The 20433-nt window shown below is 37.3% G+C and overlaps 1 protein-coding gene across 1 annotated transcript; it reads left to right on the top strand.

Moving 5' to 3' along the window:
• The first annotated feature begins 794 nt into the window (after positions 1-794).
• On the top strand, positions 795-1673 carry LOC138902458 (uncharacterized). Its single transcript, XM_070190327.1, has one exon. It carries the CDS (start codon positions 795-797, stop codon positions 1671-1673), a length of 879 nt encoding a protein of 292 aa, XP_070046428.1.
• The last annotated feature ends 18760 nt before the right edge of the window (positions 1674-20433 follow it).

Raw genomic sequence — 20433 nt, 5'->3', positions numbered from 1 at the left:
TCCCACACTCTTTATCTCATGCATGCAAGACAAACCACTCTCATATCCATGAAGTATTACCCTAGTGCCCCATTATAGCTATGTTTGAAATTAACAGCTGGGGTAATGAAATCTTACCTTTTTGGATGAAGCATTTGGTTCTATACTTGAGAGTATTTCCAAGATTTGAGTGATGGTTGAAGATTGATTGATTAAAATTAGGCCCTCCCTCAAGAACCATCTCTCTCTTACACTAGAAATATGAGAAATGAGTTTCAAAATGGACTAAAGGAGTGTTTTAACAAAATGGGGGTCGGGTTTTAAATTAAGAAAATGGGTGACCCGACACAGGTTTGCGGTCGCATATATGACCGCATAATGGTTATGTGGTCCACAAAATGATCGCAAAAATGGCCCTGAGAGGCCTAAACTTACGGCCTAGGTATGCGACCAGTATGCGGTCCGCATACTCGTTCTGCGATCACATTAATGCACCGCAGAACTCCCTATGCAAAAACACAAGAGGGTTCATGCGATCGATATGTGGTCTGCATAGTGGTTATGCGGTCGCACAATCGAGTGCAAAGCTGATCTCAAATTGGCCAACGTACTGCTTCAATCTGTGGCCATTATGCGGTCAGTAGAGTGATTATGCGGCCGCATAATGGGCTTGCAGAAATTCGTCCTTTTGCAAAATGAATAATAATGCAGGAATCTATCTTGGCACCACGAAACCCTGAGTTTTTGGTTTAAATTTTTACGGGTCCTTACATTACATAAGGAAGAGAATAGATAAGATCAAGTTATACAAGTTCATGTGGGTGAAGGGACTGCCTTTCAAAGTTAGCTTCTTTATGTGGAGATTATGGAAAGAAAAGCTACCTTTAGATGACTGGTTCCAAAGACTGGGGTACATTAGAACTTCAAGATGTTGGTGTTGTAGACATCCTAAAGAAGAAATATTACCCCATGTCTTCTTGACATCACCAGCTGCTAGGTTTGTGTGGAATTATTTTGGTGCGCCTGTTGGGATAAAAACACAAGGTAAGCAGTTGGTACAATTGATAAACGAATGGTGGAACAAAGCAGGAAATACATGTTTGAAGGAAGTATATCAAGCAATGCCAAGCTTGATTGTCTGGCACCTGTGGAAAAGGATGAATTCTGGAAAGCATGGGAAAACTATATCTTTTAATATACTGATTTATCAGATTTCAAATTCCATCCAAATTCTACTAAAAGTAAGGAGATCAGGCATCAAGGGTGTCACAACAAATTGGCATGACTTACATGAGAAGTTAGCCAACCATGTTCGAAAACTGAGATATATAAAGTTTATGTGGAAATTACCTTCTGTGGGTCGGATAAAATGCAATACGGATGGGACTTGTAGAGGAGACAATGGAGGAGCTTCATATGGTTTTTGTATAAGGGATGGAATAGGGGACCTCATCTATGCTCAGGCAGATGCAGTAAAGGAAACAACAAACAATATAGCTGAGACACAAGCAATTCTGGAGGCCCTAAGGTACATTGTTCAAATGTCATTCCCTCCATTTGTAATTGAAAAATATTCATTGCTTATGAAGAATGTGTTGGATGAAACTTGGGAAACACCTTGGAGCATAACAAACCATGTAGATGAAATCAAATCCTTATTGTCTAGGGGTGTATTCCAGCTAACTCATGTATAGAGGGAAGGCTAGCTAATCATCTAGCTAACTTGACCTTGGATCAATAACATATAAAATAGGTACACTCATTTGGGGAACTAGACACACAAGGGAGAAATATACTAAACAATGATAAACTCCAAATACCATACTTGAGGATAAGAGTTGCCAAGCCAAATGCTAATTGATGAAGGAACTAATTGACATGGGAAGTGAATGGGAGATCATAATAAATAAGAGGAGGAGGAAAAAGTATTATGGAGGAATGAGTCAAAAGATAGGGGAAGGAGAAAACAATACACTTCCAACTCAAATCTTAAGGGAGGAGAGGTGGAAGGATTTTTTCTCTAACATGTTTGTTATTCTTGCAGGTACACCTTGGAGAGGGTGTGGCTCTATGTTTTGGCCAAACCTAGTAGGGTGGTATTACTCTCTTTGATACTCAATATCCATAGGTGTAATCACTAGATAGGGCAGCCCGTTTATTATATGAAAAATGCAAAGACAAGGCAGTGCACGAGCCTATGCTACATGATTCATTGCCATACTCAGTGTGCAGGACACAAGAAGAGATATACAAGGGAATGAATATCCCTCTGCATGTACCACTTACTGAGGATCACACAACATTCAAAACGCACAGCCCATCAAGTCTCACGTTTGACCATAGTTTTGTACAGCTTTGGACGGGCAGTTTCAGAGATTATTGGAGGAGCTACCAAGAACATGATTCATATATTACACATAAGGAACCTACATATAACAGGTTTGGTACAAGTTTATAGAGGTATGATCATGCTGTTTTATGACAAAGTCGCAAAAACACCCATCTTGCTTTGAACTGGACAGGTATTGTAGGATGTATTTTCTTCAAATTTGGAAACATGCTGTCATGTTCAAGCTTAGATACCAGTTCTAGACATCACATGTCAACCACAACTGACCAAGACATCATGTGTAACTACTTAGATTCAAACGAAGGGAATGCAGTCTTGGCAAAGAGATGTTGCAAGTTGAAGTAAGTTAGATTGATTCAAGATTTATGGTTATTAGATATTTTTGTACTATCAAAGGATTGTATCTCACAAGTATTTGATAATTGGTTTCATGTACGGTCATATTTTATGTACTTATATTTTGTACGACCTCCAGACACTTGTTATTTTATTTTGGATTAACTTAATAAAAAGACCACTAGGGAACCAACCTAGTGGTATATGAGCCAAAACAAAAGGTTAAAAGAAACAATCTCAATTAAGATGGTGTTGTCGGACCCATGTTAAATTTCGGTGACGTAGAATCACCCACGAGAATGTGTGTAAGAATACACTCAGTAATTTATTGTTCTCAGAATAGTTCTTGGCACGTTCGAGGATGAACGTATATGTTAAGAGGGGGACAATGTAACGACCCAACTTGTTATTTTAAGAATTTATGCCCTGTTCAGCGACATAAGGTCCCAAGCAACTTTGTAATATGTATTATGACTTGGGTGTACAGTCGAGTTTGGTTTCCGGATGATTTGGAATTTAATTGAAAGAATAACTCTCATTTTGAAGCTTAAATTGAAAAGAGTTGACCGAAGTTTGCCTTTTGAGAAGACGACTCCGGAATAGAATTTTGATAATTCCAATAAGTTCGTATGGTGATTTCGGACTCGGGCGTATGCTCGGATTTGGATTTGGAAGTCCGTAGGATAATTCAACGTATTTTGGCGAAAGTTGTAAAATTAAAGATTTTTGGAAAGTTTGACTGGCAGTTGACTTTATTGATATCGGGGTCGAAATTCGATTTTAGAAATTGGAACAGGTCCATTATGTTGTTTAAGACTCGCGTGCAAAATTTGAAGTATTTCCTGCTTGATTTGATACGTTTCGGCGCAAATTATAGAATTTGGAGAATTCATAAACTCATAATTTTATTCGAGGTGATATTCGTAGTTTAGATGTTGTTTGATATTATTTGAGGCCTCGAGCAGGTCCGTGTTATGTTACGGGACCTATTGGTATATTTGGACAAGGTCCCGAGTGGCTCGGATTAGTTTCAGATGGGGTTCAGATCGTTTGGCGTCATGTTGAAGCTGCTGGAATTTCTGTTGGCAGAAGCTGCTTTTGCCAGCAACTGGTGCAATCGCGTTGGGACTTTAAAAGCTTATATCTCGAAATCTATGAGGAATATGGAAATTTTCAAGACATGAAATTTGTAGCCCTTGTATTCTAGTTACAGGAAAGATAAACCATTCATCATTTGGATATTTGTACAGAAAGTTATCATCGATTGACTGAAGGCTGGTACTGTAGATTTTGGCTACAGCAGTGTGCATCGCCAGATTTCTGATGCGCATAAATGACTTTGGAAGCTTATAGCTCGAAATCTATAAGGAATTTGGAAATTATCAAAATAAGAAAGTTGTAGCCCTTGGTGTCTAGGTTCCATAAAGTTAAAGCATTCATCATTTGGACATTTAGAGAGAAAGTTATGGTTGATTTACTGAAGGCAAGTAATGCTATTTTTGTGGGCTGAGGCAAATCGCAAATATCAAATGCGACTTGCCTAGACAGATTCATAAAATGAGGGTTTCGGCCATTTTAACATAGTTGGAGCTATGGAGCTCGGATTGAAGCGATGTTTAGGAAAGTTTCACCATATGGAATGGGGTAAGTGTTCTATATCCAAAAGTTATTATACTTCATGATTCCATAGTTGTTTTCATCAATAATTAGTGAATCGGTGGAAGAAATTGGAGAAATTTGTAAATCTTTTCAAAAAGGAAAATTTACGATTTGGAGGTCGATTCGTTATCGGAATTTGATAAAAATGGTATGGTTGAACTCGTATCAAAATGGGTGTTCGGAATTCATAAGTTCCGAGATACGTGTCCCACGTTGACATTTGGTTGAATTTTTAATGCAAAATTTTAAGTTGATGTTTTATTATCTGGAAATGTTTACGATGAATTTTAATGAAGTTATACAATAAATTTGGACGTATTTGAGTTATACGGAGGTCAATTCAAGCAATAAGTCTATTTTGCAATATCGGCCTTACTCCGTAAAGGTAAGTATCTAGCCTAACCTTGAGTGGGGGAAATTATCCCTTTGGCTTTGAGTCTTATGTGGAAATTGTGTGATTGAAAGATGTGTACGCAAGATGACGAGTACATACTTGGTTTATATGTGCAAATTATATCGATTAATATTCATAGACACCCTTATGTATTATATTGAAAAATTGTTGGAACTTAGTAAATCCTTGAACTGTCATGCCCTATACCTTGTTTGTCGAAATTGTATTTTGTATGATAATTTGATGTGATTGTAACCCTGATGTTTATGTGAATTCCGTGTACTTGTTGATTTAATAATTTTTTGAGGAATTAAATTCATTATGGAATCCTTATCTGCAAATAATTATTAAATAAGTTAAAAATGAGGCATTAATTTATATTTATTAAAATATGGATTAAAGAAGGAGTTGTCCTATGGTGAGTTACTTTTTCATCGCTATTGTTGTTTTAAGGTTTTATATATGTTGTGTGGAGCCTTAGGCTTTTTTTGAGAAATTTATTGATTTTACTATATCATTGGAATTGGTTGTGATCATTGGGAAAATTGTGATATGAATTAATTGTGGTGTGTTGTTAGGATTATTGTGTGATTTGAGTTATTATTACGAGGATATAAGGGTGGCATTTCACTATTGATATTATGTGGGTATAAGGGTGGCATTTCATTATGGTTATGTGTGTTGGGATATTTTCTGGGCGAAGTGATAAGGATGGCTATTATACGGAGCAACAAGCACTCTATAAGAGCGATAATGATGGCTATTGATATTGTCAGGGCAAAGGGATAAGGGAGGCTATTATAGGAGTGATACGGGTTGCTATACGAGAGATAAGGGTGGCTATTGTCAGCGATGATATGTGATGATGTGGAGTTATTGTGTTGGTAATTCTTATGTGATTATGTGGGGTTATTGCGTTGGTAATTTTCATGTGATGTTGTGATTTTCCTTGTGTTTAATTTTTTATCTTGTGTAACTTGTCTTGTTGTTCCGGTAAACTTGATAATAGTCTGATCTATCTTGAAATTGGCAGCCTATGGCTATTGCCAGGTGGATTATGTTACATGGATTGGGTTACATGACGCAACAGGTATGATTTATGTTTTATGGGATCGTGTTGCACGCCGCAACAGGTATGATTAATATTATATAGGATCGGATTGCACGCCGTAACAGATATGAAATGTGTGTATGAGGTACCGGGGAAAATATGATGATGATATTGGCACATGAGTTGTCCGTGCGGTTTTGATAGAGATATTGGCACGAGGTGCGGTGGAAATATGAAAGTGAGTTGAGGTATTTTATGATTATGAGATAAGGTAGCACAAGATGACTTTTACTTTAAAGGATTATATTCAAAATATTATTTGAAAGAATTATATTTGAAAGACATTTATTTGAAAGATTTATATTTGAAGGATATTATTTGAAAGAATTATATTTGAAGGATATTTAATTGAAAGAAGTATATTCGAAATGTATTTATTGGAAAGGATTATATTCTAGAGATTTTTATTGAAAAACTTACAGATGAAAGATATATATTTTGAAAGACCTGATTATTGTTTGTACTTGTGTTCATTACCTGTTTGAGCAATATTTATGGAGTTCTTGCTGCCTTGCTCTTTACATCACTAGTTGATTATTGTTGCTATCACCGCTATTTATTTTCTATTATTTTGTATACTATATTGCACAGGTTATTAGACTAGTAAGTGTCTTGACTGTACCTCGTCACTACCTCACCGAGGTTAGTCTTGATACTTACTGGGTACCGACTGTGGTGTACTCATACTACACTTCTGCACATTTTTGTGCAGAGCCAGGTATTGGAAATATCGGGCTCGGGCAAAGTTAGAGTGGGATCGCAGTGATTCAAGGTAGAGCTGGTTAGTCACAGCAGTCCCTTGGAGTTTTTCCATTTTATTGTACTCTTAATCATTATTCAAACAGTATTGAGTATTTGATCCTTGAGATCATTTCATGTATTCAGTTATAGTTCGTGACTCAGTATTTTCATTCTTGGGAGGTTGTTTGTAATTATTTCTATTGTTGGTTTCGATTATCTGAAAAAACAAAAAAAACAAAAAAACTTGAATTGTAATTATAATCGGCTTACTTAGTCTTAGAGACTAAGTGTCGTCACGACGCCTGTGGTGAGATTTTGGGTCGTAACACCCGATGGTCTCCATGATTAGATACTAGTAATATAATGAGTTTACACGTTGGCTATTGGTATATAGGTAGTAGTTATATTGAATTCCAGTGTAGGGTTGTAGTCTTACAAAGTGTACTTGATGTCGTGTGATGGTATAGTCTTTTTGTAAGAAAGTAAAATCCTCTGTTTGATATCCTAGATGACTAATGATTGGTATGTTTTGGCATGTTTGTGCATAAATAAATTATTTTTGGTTTATGTTTAATTGCATGCGCTATGTGATTACTAGTCTCTAACTTTTGATGAATGCTTTTATTCTCTTATTAGAGGTTGTAATTAAGTGAAATATGAACGTAGTTTATGTCGGTTTTATATTATTGCTATGCCTTTTAAGTTGTAATCCAGATTCTTTCATAAAATAATCTTATGAGATACATGTATGTTTCTCCATAAATTAAGAATTTTTTAAGTATTAAATAGTTACGACTAAAGTGGTTTGTTTATTTGAAATCATGAAAAATTCTTAATAGCCTTATACATGTGTGATTATGTGAATTCATGGATTGATCATTATGATTAATAAATAGAATCTACTAAAATGGTCTATTTATTTGAGCCATTAAAATATGCTTGATGTACCATGTGAAAATTATCCTTGATAAATTTATACTAATGATGAAGGTTTTAACTAGCCAAAGAGATTTATCTTTGGGTAATAGTAAGACCAAAACAATCCTTGAGAAGAGATATTGTAGTTTTCGCTTAATATGACAAAATATAATATCTTAGGTTCTTGTGTGTTGAATGAACTGATAATTTATGGCAAGAAGAGGTATTATGTGTCCTATAAATAGGAAGAACATAATGGCCTTGAACTCATATGATGATTATAGAATGAAAATTAAGATCATATTTATTTTAATTCAGGAAACTGCCTAAAATAGTTATTCTTTGGGCTTGGTCACATACCTTCTTTATAAAAGGTTTGGAACCCTTCCTTGAATGTCTTAACATTTTTTATTTCTGTGTGTTTTTTTTTAAATAATGAAAGGTAATATATGAATAGCCCTTACATATAGTTCCAGGCCAGTTCCTGTTTAAGTTGGAGGTTGATGGGTCGCGCGCCCGTTCATGTTTTGGCCTAGTGAACAAGTGTAAGCTTCGCTGCCTGACAGTATGGAGTACTGACCACACTGAGGAACAGGCCCTAAATCGAAGGCATCTTCCTAACGCCTTTAGGGGCTGTGAAGAGAGCCCAGTTCCAGGCCCTCTTTTAGAAAGAAAAAAATGGTACAAAAAGTGGTAGTTTTGAAATTGAGGAACTCTGATTGACCTAAAACTTGATAGGTTTATCGAAAATGAGCTGATGAAAAACGCTCATAAATATGCAGTGAATCATGTCGCTTTTCAGCATTTTGAGGTTGTTTAGATGGAGTTTTAAGCTGTTTTTTTTTAATTGAATGAGTTATAAATGTGAAAAACTATTCTTTATATATCGGCTATATTTGTGTTAAATCAAGAATATGATGACACATGATGATTTAACTTGATATGATATATAGCAAGAATGCAAATAACATGGATTTAATCGTAAATAGTCCTCCAAAAATAATGTACTTTGGTGATGAAATTTACGATCCCCGAATGACTTGAAATTCGGTAGGTTCATCGCAAGAAACCAATTACGAAGAAATAACTATTATCCATTCTATCACATCATTTTTTGACGTTTCGGGATCATTTAGGTGAGTTTTTTGGCACTTTGGTGGTTTAAAAAATGATTTAAATATCAAAGGTCATCCTTTATGTCATCTTATTTATTTTTGATTTGGAGCATGATAATGCATGTTGATTTAACATGCATTGATATATGATAAGAATGAACATAGGTCATATTTTATATTCTTAAAAATGCTTAACATGGTAATTTCCCAAGTTTAGTCGTAGGTTTGGAGATCGTGATTTTAACGGTCACGGATTGATGTAAAATTTGGTAGGTCTATCTAAAACAAACCACTGGGCAATAGATGGGTTTTGAAGTATTTGAATTATGGAACTTAATCCCTAAAGAAAAATTTGTGGTTGTGATAAAGTGGTGATAAGAAGTAACCCATATGGTCTCCACTATCTATTTATAGTAAGACAAAAACTTTACGCGTCGACTTTATGTCACTACCCAAAACCACCAACCGGTCATGATGGAATCTAACTCACTTGCTAGAAAAGTCAAACAAAACGAAAACGGATAATAATAACAGAATTAAAAGAAATAATATAAGTCCAAAGCCAACTAACATAAATAACTTCATCAATACAGAAAATTTCCCATAAGTGATAATACATAGTTATGAGCTCTAAAATATAAGTACAAATTTGGAATATAAAATGAAAACACTGTCTGAATGAAAACAACATCACTGTACTGAAATGAAAAGAGACGCGAAAGACTGTGGTCGAAATGCAGCTCTACCTCGTCTCTCGACAACTCACAGAAAGAACTCATAGCGACTCATGGCTCGATCCAACACCTGGATCTACACAATTAAGTACAGAGTGTAGTATGAGTAAAACCTACCCCATGTGCTCAACAAGTATTATATATGTAAGAATTATCAATGAAACTAGCTAATAACCTACTCCATTCATAAATCTCAAGTACACAGAATAATATCATCAAATCATAAAACACAAATAGAGTCACCTCGGTGCACAAGAGATAATGTGCCAAGCCCTATATATATCAATTGACAATCTAGCATATAGAGAAGATATGTACAACAAGGCATGTATGTATTACTGATCTAGCATATAGAGAAGTTATGCGAATAAAACACGTATACATATAAGGAAATTGCAAGTAGAGAAGAAATGCAAATACATAACCAAACACTGATTACTTTTCCTCATACCGCATGTACACCATCAAGAGACAAAACATAAGAGTGTCTGTAACGACCAGGCCGGTCGTTTAGAGAGTTATAGCCCCGTTTTTCCTATTTCTACTTCTTTTTGTGTTATTCAGCTATATTATGTTATATCGGGTTAGTTGGTTCGGGACCGGAGTGGTTTCAAAGTGAATTGAGACACTTAGTCTCTTAAGTAGAAACTTAAGTTGGAAAAGTCAACCGGATGTTGACCTATGTGTAAACAATATCATATTTGAATTCTGATGGTTCCGTTAGCTCTGTTAGATGATCTTGGACTTAGGAGTGCGTCCAGAATGTGATTTTGAGGTCCGTGGTAGAATTAGGCTTGAATTGGCAAAATTAGAAATTTGGCGATATCAGTCAGCAGTGAAAAATTTAATATCTTGGTCGGAATGGATTTACAGAAGTTGGAGTAGGTTTGTAGTGTCATTTGTGACACGTGTGCAAAATTTGAGGTCATTCTGATCTGTGCTCAAGGCCTCGCACCTGCGGGCTCGCAGATGCGGACAAAACATCGTACCTGCATTCCCAGCCTTGGGCCAGTGTCGCCTGCACCTGCACATTCCCCACGTGCACCAGCGTCCTTGCACCTGCAAGGCTTTCTTCCGCAGGTGCGAAAATAGCAGAAGTAGTAGCTTCAGCTGCAAATTCCAGCTTCGACAAATCCATTAACGACCCGGAATCACTCTGAGGCCCTCGGGACCTCAACCAAAAATACCAACAAGTCATATATCAACATACCAACTTAGTCAAACCTTCGAATCACTCAAAACAACACCCAAACACCAATTAACAATAGTGAGATGCCACCCTTATGCCCTCCATAACAACAACAGTCAGATGCCACCCTTTTGCTCTGCATAACAACAACCAATCCACACAACAATTCACATGTGCTAACATAAGAACGTTTCCATAACAAATAGCCCACTGCTCAAACACAATGTCTATAGAATCTCAATAACAACAACATGAACGGGAAATTAACTCAGCAATGACAACACCCCATTTAAACACAACTTCAATTAAAATAGATTAATGACTTTCAATAACTTCAACTCCAATTAATTGCTTAAGAAGAAACTCAAGAATGAAGGTATTTCCATGATATGGCAAACTTCTAAATTCTAGTGTGTGAAATTAACTAACAAAAGAGATTGCAGGAACTAGCAACTATGTCTAAATGCGTGAAAATAACACGACAACGAAAGGGTATCATGTAACAACAACTTCAATTAAGAGTAACTCGATAATAAAGGATGTCACATTACAATAAAAGAGGTAACAACTCCAAATAAAGCATATAAGAGTAAACTTTACAGGTAAAGGATATGACATATAACAACAACTTCAAATCAAGCACGTGAGAGTAACATGACAAATAAAAGACATAACATGTGCTAAAAATTTCAAATAAATACATGAAAGAGTCTAAACTGGTGAATTTTCACATATAAGCCCGAGTACACACTCGTCACCTCGCGTACACAGTTTTCACATAAGACAAATAGTACAAACAACCCAAATGCTAAGGGGTAGTTCTCCCACACAAAGTTAGGCAAGATACTTACCTCAAAGAAGCCAAATAAATACTCTAAAATGACCCACTCGTGTGAAACAATCTCCAGAAGGCTCAAATCTAGCAAAAATAACATAATATCATAAATAAAATTCATTGGAAATAATTTCGGATAATAAAGCCTAGTTCTTTAATGAAAACTAAAGAGTCAACCCCGGGCCTGCAACTTGGAACCCGACAAAATTCTCAAAATACGAACACCCATTTCGATAAGAGTCCGTCCATACCAAAATTATCCAATCCGACATCAAATCGGTCTACAAATCCTCATTTTTATATTTTTGAAAGTTTTTACAAAACTTCTCATTTTCTCCAATTCAAATCAGTAATTTAGTGATAAAAACAAAAATGGAATCAAGAAATATAATCTAATCCCGGTCAAGAACACTCACCCCAATCCAACGTGTGAAAGTCCCCTCCAAAATTGCCCAAAACCGAGCTCTCTAACCCAAAAAGTGAAAAAATATCAAAAGTCCTCGAAATAGACTACCTATATTCCGCTCAGTGATTTCTCTTACGCAATCGTGGATCTTGCTTCGCGATCGCGAAGCACAAAAATATAAGATGCCAAAAATCCCATCGTGAACGCGTACGTTCAATCGCTAACATGACTTACACATCTGCAACAGACTTCGCGAGCGCGGTTGCACCCATGCGATCGCAGACAACAAAGGCCCGATGCCCATTCCAGCTTCCCTTATACGCGATCGCGTACCTGCGTTCGCGAACACGCCATCATAAGACCTTCAAGCTTTGGGACCGCGAAGAACAAAATACCTGAGACAAACATAACACTATGGGAACACAAAAGAACGGACATAAATATAATGAAGAACACCAAATAATAGAAATCAGCAGTCCAAAAATAGAAGGAAATGACCCGTAGCCCATCCAGAAGTCAGCCGAGGCCCTCAGGACCCCGCCCAATCATGCCAACCATTTCCATAACATAACGCAAACCTGCTCAAGGCCTCAAGTCACAACAAACAACATCAAAATTACGAATCGCACATCAAATAAAACTTAATGAACTTTCAACTTTGACATCTCGCGTCGTATCATATCAAGTCAACCCGGAATAACCTCAAATTTTGCATGCAAGTCCCAAATGATACAACGAAGCTATTCCAACTCCTAGAATTGAAATCTGAACATGATATCAACAATGTCAACTCCCGGTCAAATCTCTCAACCTTCAACTTTCCAATTTTTGCCAAAATATATCAAATTCACCTACAGACATCCAAATCCAAATTCGGACACATGCCTAAGTCCAAAATCACTATACGAAGCTATTGGAATTATCACAACACCATTCTAGAGTCTTCTACAAAAAATTCATACTTCTTTCAATTCTTTTAACTTAAGCCTCTAAAACAAGAATTATTCTTTTAAATCAATCTCGAATAATCCGAAAACCAAATTCGACCACACACAAGTCATAATACATAATACGAAGCTACTCGAGACCTTATGCCACCGAACGGAACGCTAATTCTCAAAACGTCTGGTCAAGTCGTTACATTCTCCCTCTCTTAAACAAATATTCGTCCTCAAACGTTCCAAGAACCTCTCTGAATCCACGGAATCACTAAATGAACTCACCATACACATACCGGGGCGATCCCACGCCATCCCAATCCACATAAGCATGATATCACCATATCAATTGAAGATTATTCCTTCCACCCACAACGATAAGCCGCATAACCAAAATTTTCACCATTGGATCATTTCCCAATGACCTGATTCCCACATTAACACACGGTATCCACCTCAACCAGCTGCAACAACTCATGCATACACCCACAAGGTACAACTACACAATGTAACACATCACACATATGCCCATAATAATATCTCTGACCTCCATAGTTGCCCATAATCAAATATAGCACCGCCAAATAATATTACATCAACTAAAGCCTTGTCGCAAACCTTCATAACACTGACAACAATGTAATAATGTGAAGATCTTATGACCATTTACTAAAATCAACAAGTCACAGGTAACACCACCTGGGCACATATCTCGCAAGCTAAAACCCAAGGGAGAATCAAAATATCTGAACTAATCACAAGGATCTCATCCTAATATAATTCTACCACGACAGGTAGCCCGGTTCAAAAATATCAAACCTCATGAAAACACGAGGGTCTCACCCTCAGCTCTAAATCACCACTAGAATACACCCCATACCAACCAAAAAATTCCACTAACTAAATTTTGCAAAACAAAATCACAACACGTAACGGACTTCCCATAACGGTAGAGAACCTAAATCACAAATCGTAACCAAACCATTCGGAAATCACATCAAAACATACCGTAAAAAGTAATAGAAAGTTCAATCTAGTCTTATAGCTCTCACTGGTGAACAAAACAAAATGATAGACATGGGCTACCACTATAGAATCTTTCAAAAAGGGTAAACACATAATCAGAGTACAAGAATCACGAAACTCACCCATATGTGAAGCGAGATAGGAGGACTCACTCCGCTAAGTAGAACTGAATCAAAATAAGAACAATGCTCCTTTATAAATTATCAAAACCATACCTATAATGACACTATATGGTGCAACAGCTTCAACACTACCATAGAAAGCATATGAGCAGGTCGGGCCTCCTCATATAGGGCGCCCTTTACCCGCCTGTCCTCCACCCGTAGCTGGCTATGAAGGTGGAGTGGGAACTGGAATAGAGATGATAGCCTGAGTGCTCTGATGAAATTCGCCTCTCCTTGTGTATGGGGCAATCCCTCATGATGTGCCTAGTATCACCACACTCATAAAACCCCTCTACAGGTGTGGATGCTCGTACTAATTCTATACCGGATAACCGAAAAAAACGCTATATGAACCCCGTGCTGGTGGTGTACTAAATGATGACTGGCCCATATGAGTACCCTGAGGTTCATGACTAATTGGAGCACCACGAGTAGTCTGAAGTGCAGACTGGACTGGCCGACTGCCCATCCTCCACCGTGATGGGTCATAGCTAAAGAGTAGAATACACTAAATCCTCCAGCACCTCGAGACCTCTTGATCTCCTTATCCTCCCTCTCCTTACCCCAAAAACGCTCTAATCTCCTGGAAATATCCACACCCTGCTGAAATGGAGTCCAAATCTCTACAATGAATGTAGGTGGAATGTACCTCTTGAACCTCTCAAGCTCTTCTGCTCCTCCTTTGATGCCCCTGACTTGATCTCAGACTGAACTGGAATAACAGGCTATACCGGCACCACACCCGCAGTATGATCAACATGAACCTGCTTCTCTGGAGTATGGGCGGTGGGAGACTGAGCTCCTCCCCCAATCTGCAAAGTAACTAGTGCAAGAAAGATCAATCCCGGCTGAGCCAATATACCAGCCATGCTCCGGAACTGTGCTAAAGTATCCTGAAGTCCAGGGATAACAACAGGTACCTTTGGTGCCTGTTCCCCAATCGGAGTTACTCGCGGCTCCTCAACTGTAGTTGTGGCAGGTGCTCTAGCTTAAACAAGTGCCTTTCCTTGACCTCCACCTCGGCCTCTCACGGCTCTAGCAGGGGGCACAGTGTATGCTGAGCTGATCCAGTAGGGCGTGTCCTAATCATCTGTGAAAGTATAGAGATAGAAAGGCTCAAACTTCGAAATAAACAAATTTGCACGTTACGAGTGAAAGAAGTGGAATTTTCCTAATAATTACATATCCTCTCCAAGATATGCACAAATGTCTCCGTACCGGTCCGAAAGACTCTACTAAACTTGCTCGTGACTCGTAGAACCTATGAACCTATAGCTCTGATACTAACTTGTCACGACCCAAAATCCCACCACAAGCATCGTGATGGCACCTAGTCTCTAAGACTAGGTAAGTCGATTACTTAAAATGTTTAGCCAGTTTTCAATAATGATAATTTAAAATTATGTTTAATATGAACATAAAAACAAAAGCAAAATAAGCCTACACAGAAATAATCATATAAACCTCCCAAGACTAGGTAATACAGAGTTACAAGTTATAACCGGATACATGGAAAGATCTCAAAGATCTCTATCCAATACTGTTCAAATGACAAGTTGACAATACAATCAAAGGAAACCACTCCAAGGTACTGCAATGACCAAGAAGCTCTACCTTGAATCCTCGCGATCAATAAGCTAATTCCGCCTGAGTCTGACATCTTCAATACCTAACTCTGTACAAAATTATGCGGAAGTGTAGTATGAGTATACCACGATCGGTACCCAGTAATTATCAAGACTAACCTCGGTGGAGTAGTGACGAGCTACAAGTCAAGAAACCTACTAGTTAAAATAACATGTGCAGTATAGAAGTATAAAGCTAATAATGAAAGAAGGAATCAGTAAATGGCAACAAGAACAAACATATGATATAAGCAGTAAAGTAATACGAACACCGTGGAAGTACCATTGAAAGCTAATAAGGAAAACAAAAAACAACCAATTAAATCAAGTCGTTCTAGCACAGGTTTCACAGCGAAATTACTCTGAGATACCTCATCTTAAAGTCACAATCCACGTGTCTTAACACACAATCATATGCTCACAGCTCATTATGCCCACATTTCAAATCTCAATTGCACGGACAACTCACGTGCCAATATCTAAACCTGCCCCGCATGATCACAGGCTCATGATCACAATCTCAATATAAATATGAAAGCACATAATACAAAAATACATGGGCATGTTTAATAAATGTAAGTTTCATACTCCTGAACGAGGATAAGTGGCATGCTACGGTGTATTCTTGCGTGAGGGTACTATGACAACCCAAGTCAAGAAGTAATATCGAAGACATCGAGTAGCTTATCGAAGCAACACAACAAGTCGTGTAAGGTGTATGACATACACAAGGAAAAAAACACACCATCACGCGTATATCACTAACAAAATGCCCCCAGGCCATCACACACCATCCCTGACATTGCCATGCTTATCTCTCCGATAGCCACCCGCATCACTCCGCTCTGGAAATATCATTAGCCATCTGTATCGCTCCGATAGCCACCCGTATCACTCCGCATAATAGACATCCTTAACGCTTCGCCCGAACAATAACACAATAGCCACCTGTATTACTCTGTACAATAGTGAGATGCCACCCTTATGCCCCGCATAACAACAACGGTGAGATGCCACCCTTATGCTCCGCATAACAACAACCAATCCACACAAAAATTCACATGTGCTAACATAACAACAACACGACATATCAACTCGTACCAAAACTGGCCATAGGCCACAACATTTCCAAAAGACCCAACAATATCAATGTTTTCACATTAAATAGCCCACGACACAAACACAATGTGTATAGAATCTTAATAACAACAACATGAACGGTAAAGTAACTCAACAATGATAATGCCCACTTTAAGCACAACTTCAATTAAAATAGATTAATGTGTTTCAATAACTTCAACTCCAGTTAATTGGTTAAGAAGAAACTCAATAATGAAATTCTAGTGTGTTATATAAGCCAACAATGAAAGATGGCATGAACTAGCAACTACGTCAAAATGCATGAGAATAACTCGACCATGAAAGGATAACATGTAACAACAATTTCAATTAAGAGTAAATCAATAATAAAGGAGGTCACATTACAAAAAAAGCATGTGAGAGGAAAATGACAAGTAAAAGATATGACATGTAACAACAACTTCAAATCAAGCATGTGAGAGTAACATGAAAAATAAAAGGTATAGCATGTGCTAACAAGTTCAAATAAACACATGAGTACGGACTCGTCACCTCGCGTACACGACTTTCACATAACACAAATAACACAAACAACTCAAAACCTAAGGGGTAGTTCCCCCACACAAAGTTAGGCAAGATACTTACCTCAAAGAAGCCAAATCAATACTCTAAAATTACCCTCTCATGTGAAACAATCTCCGGGCGGCTCAAATATAGACAAAATAACTTAATATCATAAATAAAAATCATAGGAAACAAATTCGGATAATAAAGCTTCATTCTTTCATGAAAACTAAAAAGTCAACAAAATAAGTCAACCCCGATATCGCACCTCAGAATACAAAAAAATTAAGAAACTCCGAACACCCATTCCATTACGAGTCCAACCATACCAAAATTATCCAATGTCGACATCAAATCGGCCTTCAAATTATCATTTTACATTTTTGAAAGTTTTACAAAATTCTCATTTTCTCCAATTCAAATCACTCTTTTAATGATAAAAACAAAGATGGAATCATGAAATATAATTAAATTCGGGTCGAGAACCCTTACCCCAATCCAACACGTGAAAATCTCCTCCAAAATCGCCCAAAACCGATCCCCCTAACCCAAAAAGTGGTAAAATATCAAAATCCATCGAAATAGAGTACTTATATTATGCATAGTGATTTCTCTTACGCAATCGCGAAGCACAAAATATATGATGCCAAAAATCCCTTCGCAAACATTTATGTTTAGTCATGAATGCGACTCACACATCTGCAACACATTTCACGAACAGGGTTGCACCCACGTGATCGCGTATATTAAAGGCCTGATACCCCTTCTATCTTCTCTTATACGTGATCGCGTACCTCAGATCATGAACTCGACAACATAAGTCCCTCAAGCTTCGCGAACTCCGTCACTTCTTCTCTATCGCGAAGAATAAAATACCTGAGACCACCATAACACTATGTGAACATAAAATAACAGGCGCGCACGCAACGAATAACACTAGATAATAGAAATCAGTAGTCCAAAAATACAAGGAAATGGCCCATAGCCCATACGGAACACACTCGAGGCCCCTGTGACCCCATCCAATCATGCCAGCCAGTTCCATAACATAAAGAGGACCTGCTCGAGGCCTCAAATCACATCAAACACCATCAAAACTATGAATCGTACCTCAAATCGAACTTAATGAACTTATGAACATTCAACTTCTATAATTTCCGCTTAATCATATCAAATCAATAAGGAATAACCTCTAATTTTGCATGCAAGTCTCAAATGATAAAATAGAGCTATTTCAACTCCTGGAATTGAAATCCAGACCAGATATCAATAAGGTCAACTCCTGGTCAAACCTATCAACCTTTCAAACCTTCAACTTTCTAACTTTCACCAAAATACATCAAATCAACCTACGGACCTCCAAATCTGGACACATGCCTAAGTCAAAAATCACCATACGAAGCTATTGAAATTACCAAAATACCATTTCGGATTCGTCTACATAAAAATTAAACTCCAGTCAACTCTTTTCACTTAAGCTTCTAAAACAAGAATTGTTCTTCCAAATCAATCTCGAATCATCTGATAACCCAGCGCGGCCACGCACGCAAGTCACAATATAGAATACGAAGCTTCACGAGACTTTAAGCCACCGAACGGAATGCTAATTCTCAAAATAACTGGTTGGGTCGTTACATGCAAAGACATAGGCTCAATCCCCTCACATATGTGTCACTCATATTGCATAGCCAACACTAATAACTCAGTCAACTAGTGCCTCAACCATGTTTAGATAAGATACTTACCTCAATCATATTACATCCCACATTATTTCCCACACATAAAGCTAAAGATTGATAATTTTTTCCTCTAGCGCGGCTAATCGACCGGCAACACGTATGGGGACAAAGGATGATTACGAAATTGACAAAATTGAGCTAGTTGTCCAAGGCATAGTGGCCAATGCGAGGCAACCTGCTTGGCATTTAGGACGGCAGAAGTTCTTATACTTGGTATAAAAATGAAGTTTAGCCTACCTTTCTTTCATTCTAGTAAGTATCACCAACTTTAGTTCACCCAAAATATTGTTGAACGACTTTGAGTATTTCTAAATAGTCTAAATGCTAAATCAGAGGCGAACCTAGTAGGATTTAACATGAAAAATATTGAGACTGTCTGTGTAATATATGTTATCTTGTTATACTAAGGTTTGAATATTCATTGGAGGTGGAGTTAATCACCACAAAAAGCGTAAGAACTCACGAAGCGTAACTAGTTCTTTAATAAATTATGTAAGGAAACATTCTTTATTGGGATGACTTCATGTAATCTTCTCGTTCTAAAGTATTTTTATGTTGTTAGATTGAATTGTCCTAAACTTTTCTTGATAATGTTATTCATTTTCTTGTATATTCTTTGTTAGTGGCATTTCTTTAGAGTCTGATATGTTCCTAGATGTGGATCTTATGGTCGCAAAAACGTGATTCATTCTGAATTTGATCTTGATATCTCCTGAAATTGATATAGCCTTTCGCTTTATATATATATATATATATATATATATATATATATATATATATATATATATATATATATATATATATGTATCTACTTACTTTATCGAGCCGCACTATAGTCGGTCGAGTATGACACCTATTTTGCAACGACTAGTCAGTTGGGTATGATGATGTGTGATGATTGTACAACTAAGTGTATGTTTCTGCTGTTTTGGGTATGATGGGGCCCTGTCCCAACCAAATTGTATATTATGGCACTTTTAGAGGCTTGCAGACTAGTGCCCGGTGTGTATGTAACTATGGGTATTGACTCTTTTGGAATATATATATAGAACATTAAAAGTTTCTTCCACCATCAGTGTGAGCATTATTGGGTATTGGTGTTAAAATTGGTGGCCTTGATGGTCCATATTTCATGTTGCTTACCTAGGTATGGGTTGTAACGACCCGACTTTTCGTTTTAAGAATTTACATATTTTTTAGCAACTAAAGGTCTCGAGCAGCTTCGTAATATGTATTATGACCCGCGGATGTGGTCGAGTTCGGTTTTCGGATAATTTGGAATTAAATTGAAGGAACAATTCTTATTTAAAAGTTTAAATGGAAAAAGTTGACCAGATAGTTGACTTTGGAGCAAACAACCCTAGAATGGAATTTTGATGATGTCAATAGCTTTGTATGACGATTTCGTACTTAGGCATATGTTCGGATATGGATTTGGAAGTCCGTAGGACAATTCGACGCATTTTGGCGAAAGTTGGATAAATAGACGATTTTTGGAAAGTTCGACAGAAGGTTGAATTTTTGTTATCG

This window comes from Nicotiana tomentosiformis, chromosome 12 (assembly GCF_000390325.3).
Source record: "Nicotiana tomentosiformis chromosome 12, ASM39032v3, whole genome shotgun sequence".
NCBI lineage: Eukaryota > Viridiplantae > Streptophyta > Magnoliopsida > Solanales > Solanaceae > Nicotiana > Nicotiana tomentosiformis.
The sequence above is the reverse complement of the archived record's forward strand: the minus strand, read 5'-3'. Positions and strand labels throughout refer to the sequence as shown.

Coding starts and splice junctions, on each gene's coding strand:
- LOC138902458 (XM_070190327.1), top strand. CDS start 795: ATGTGGGTGAAGGGACTGCCTTTCAAAGTTAGCTTCTTTATGTGGAGA.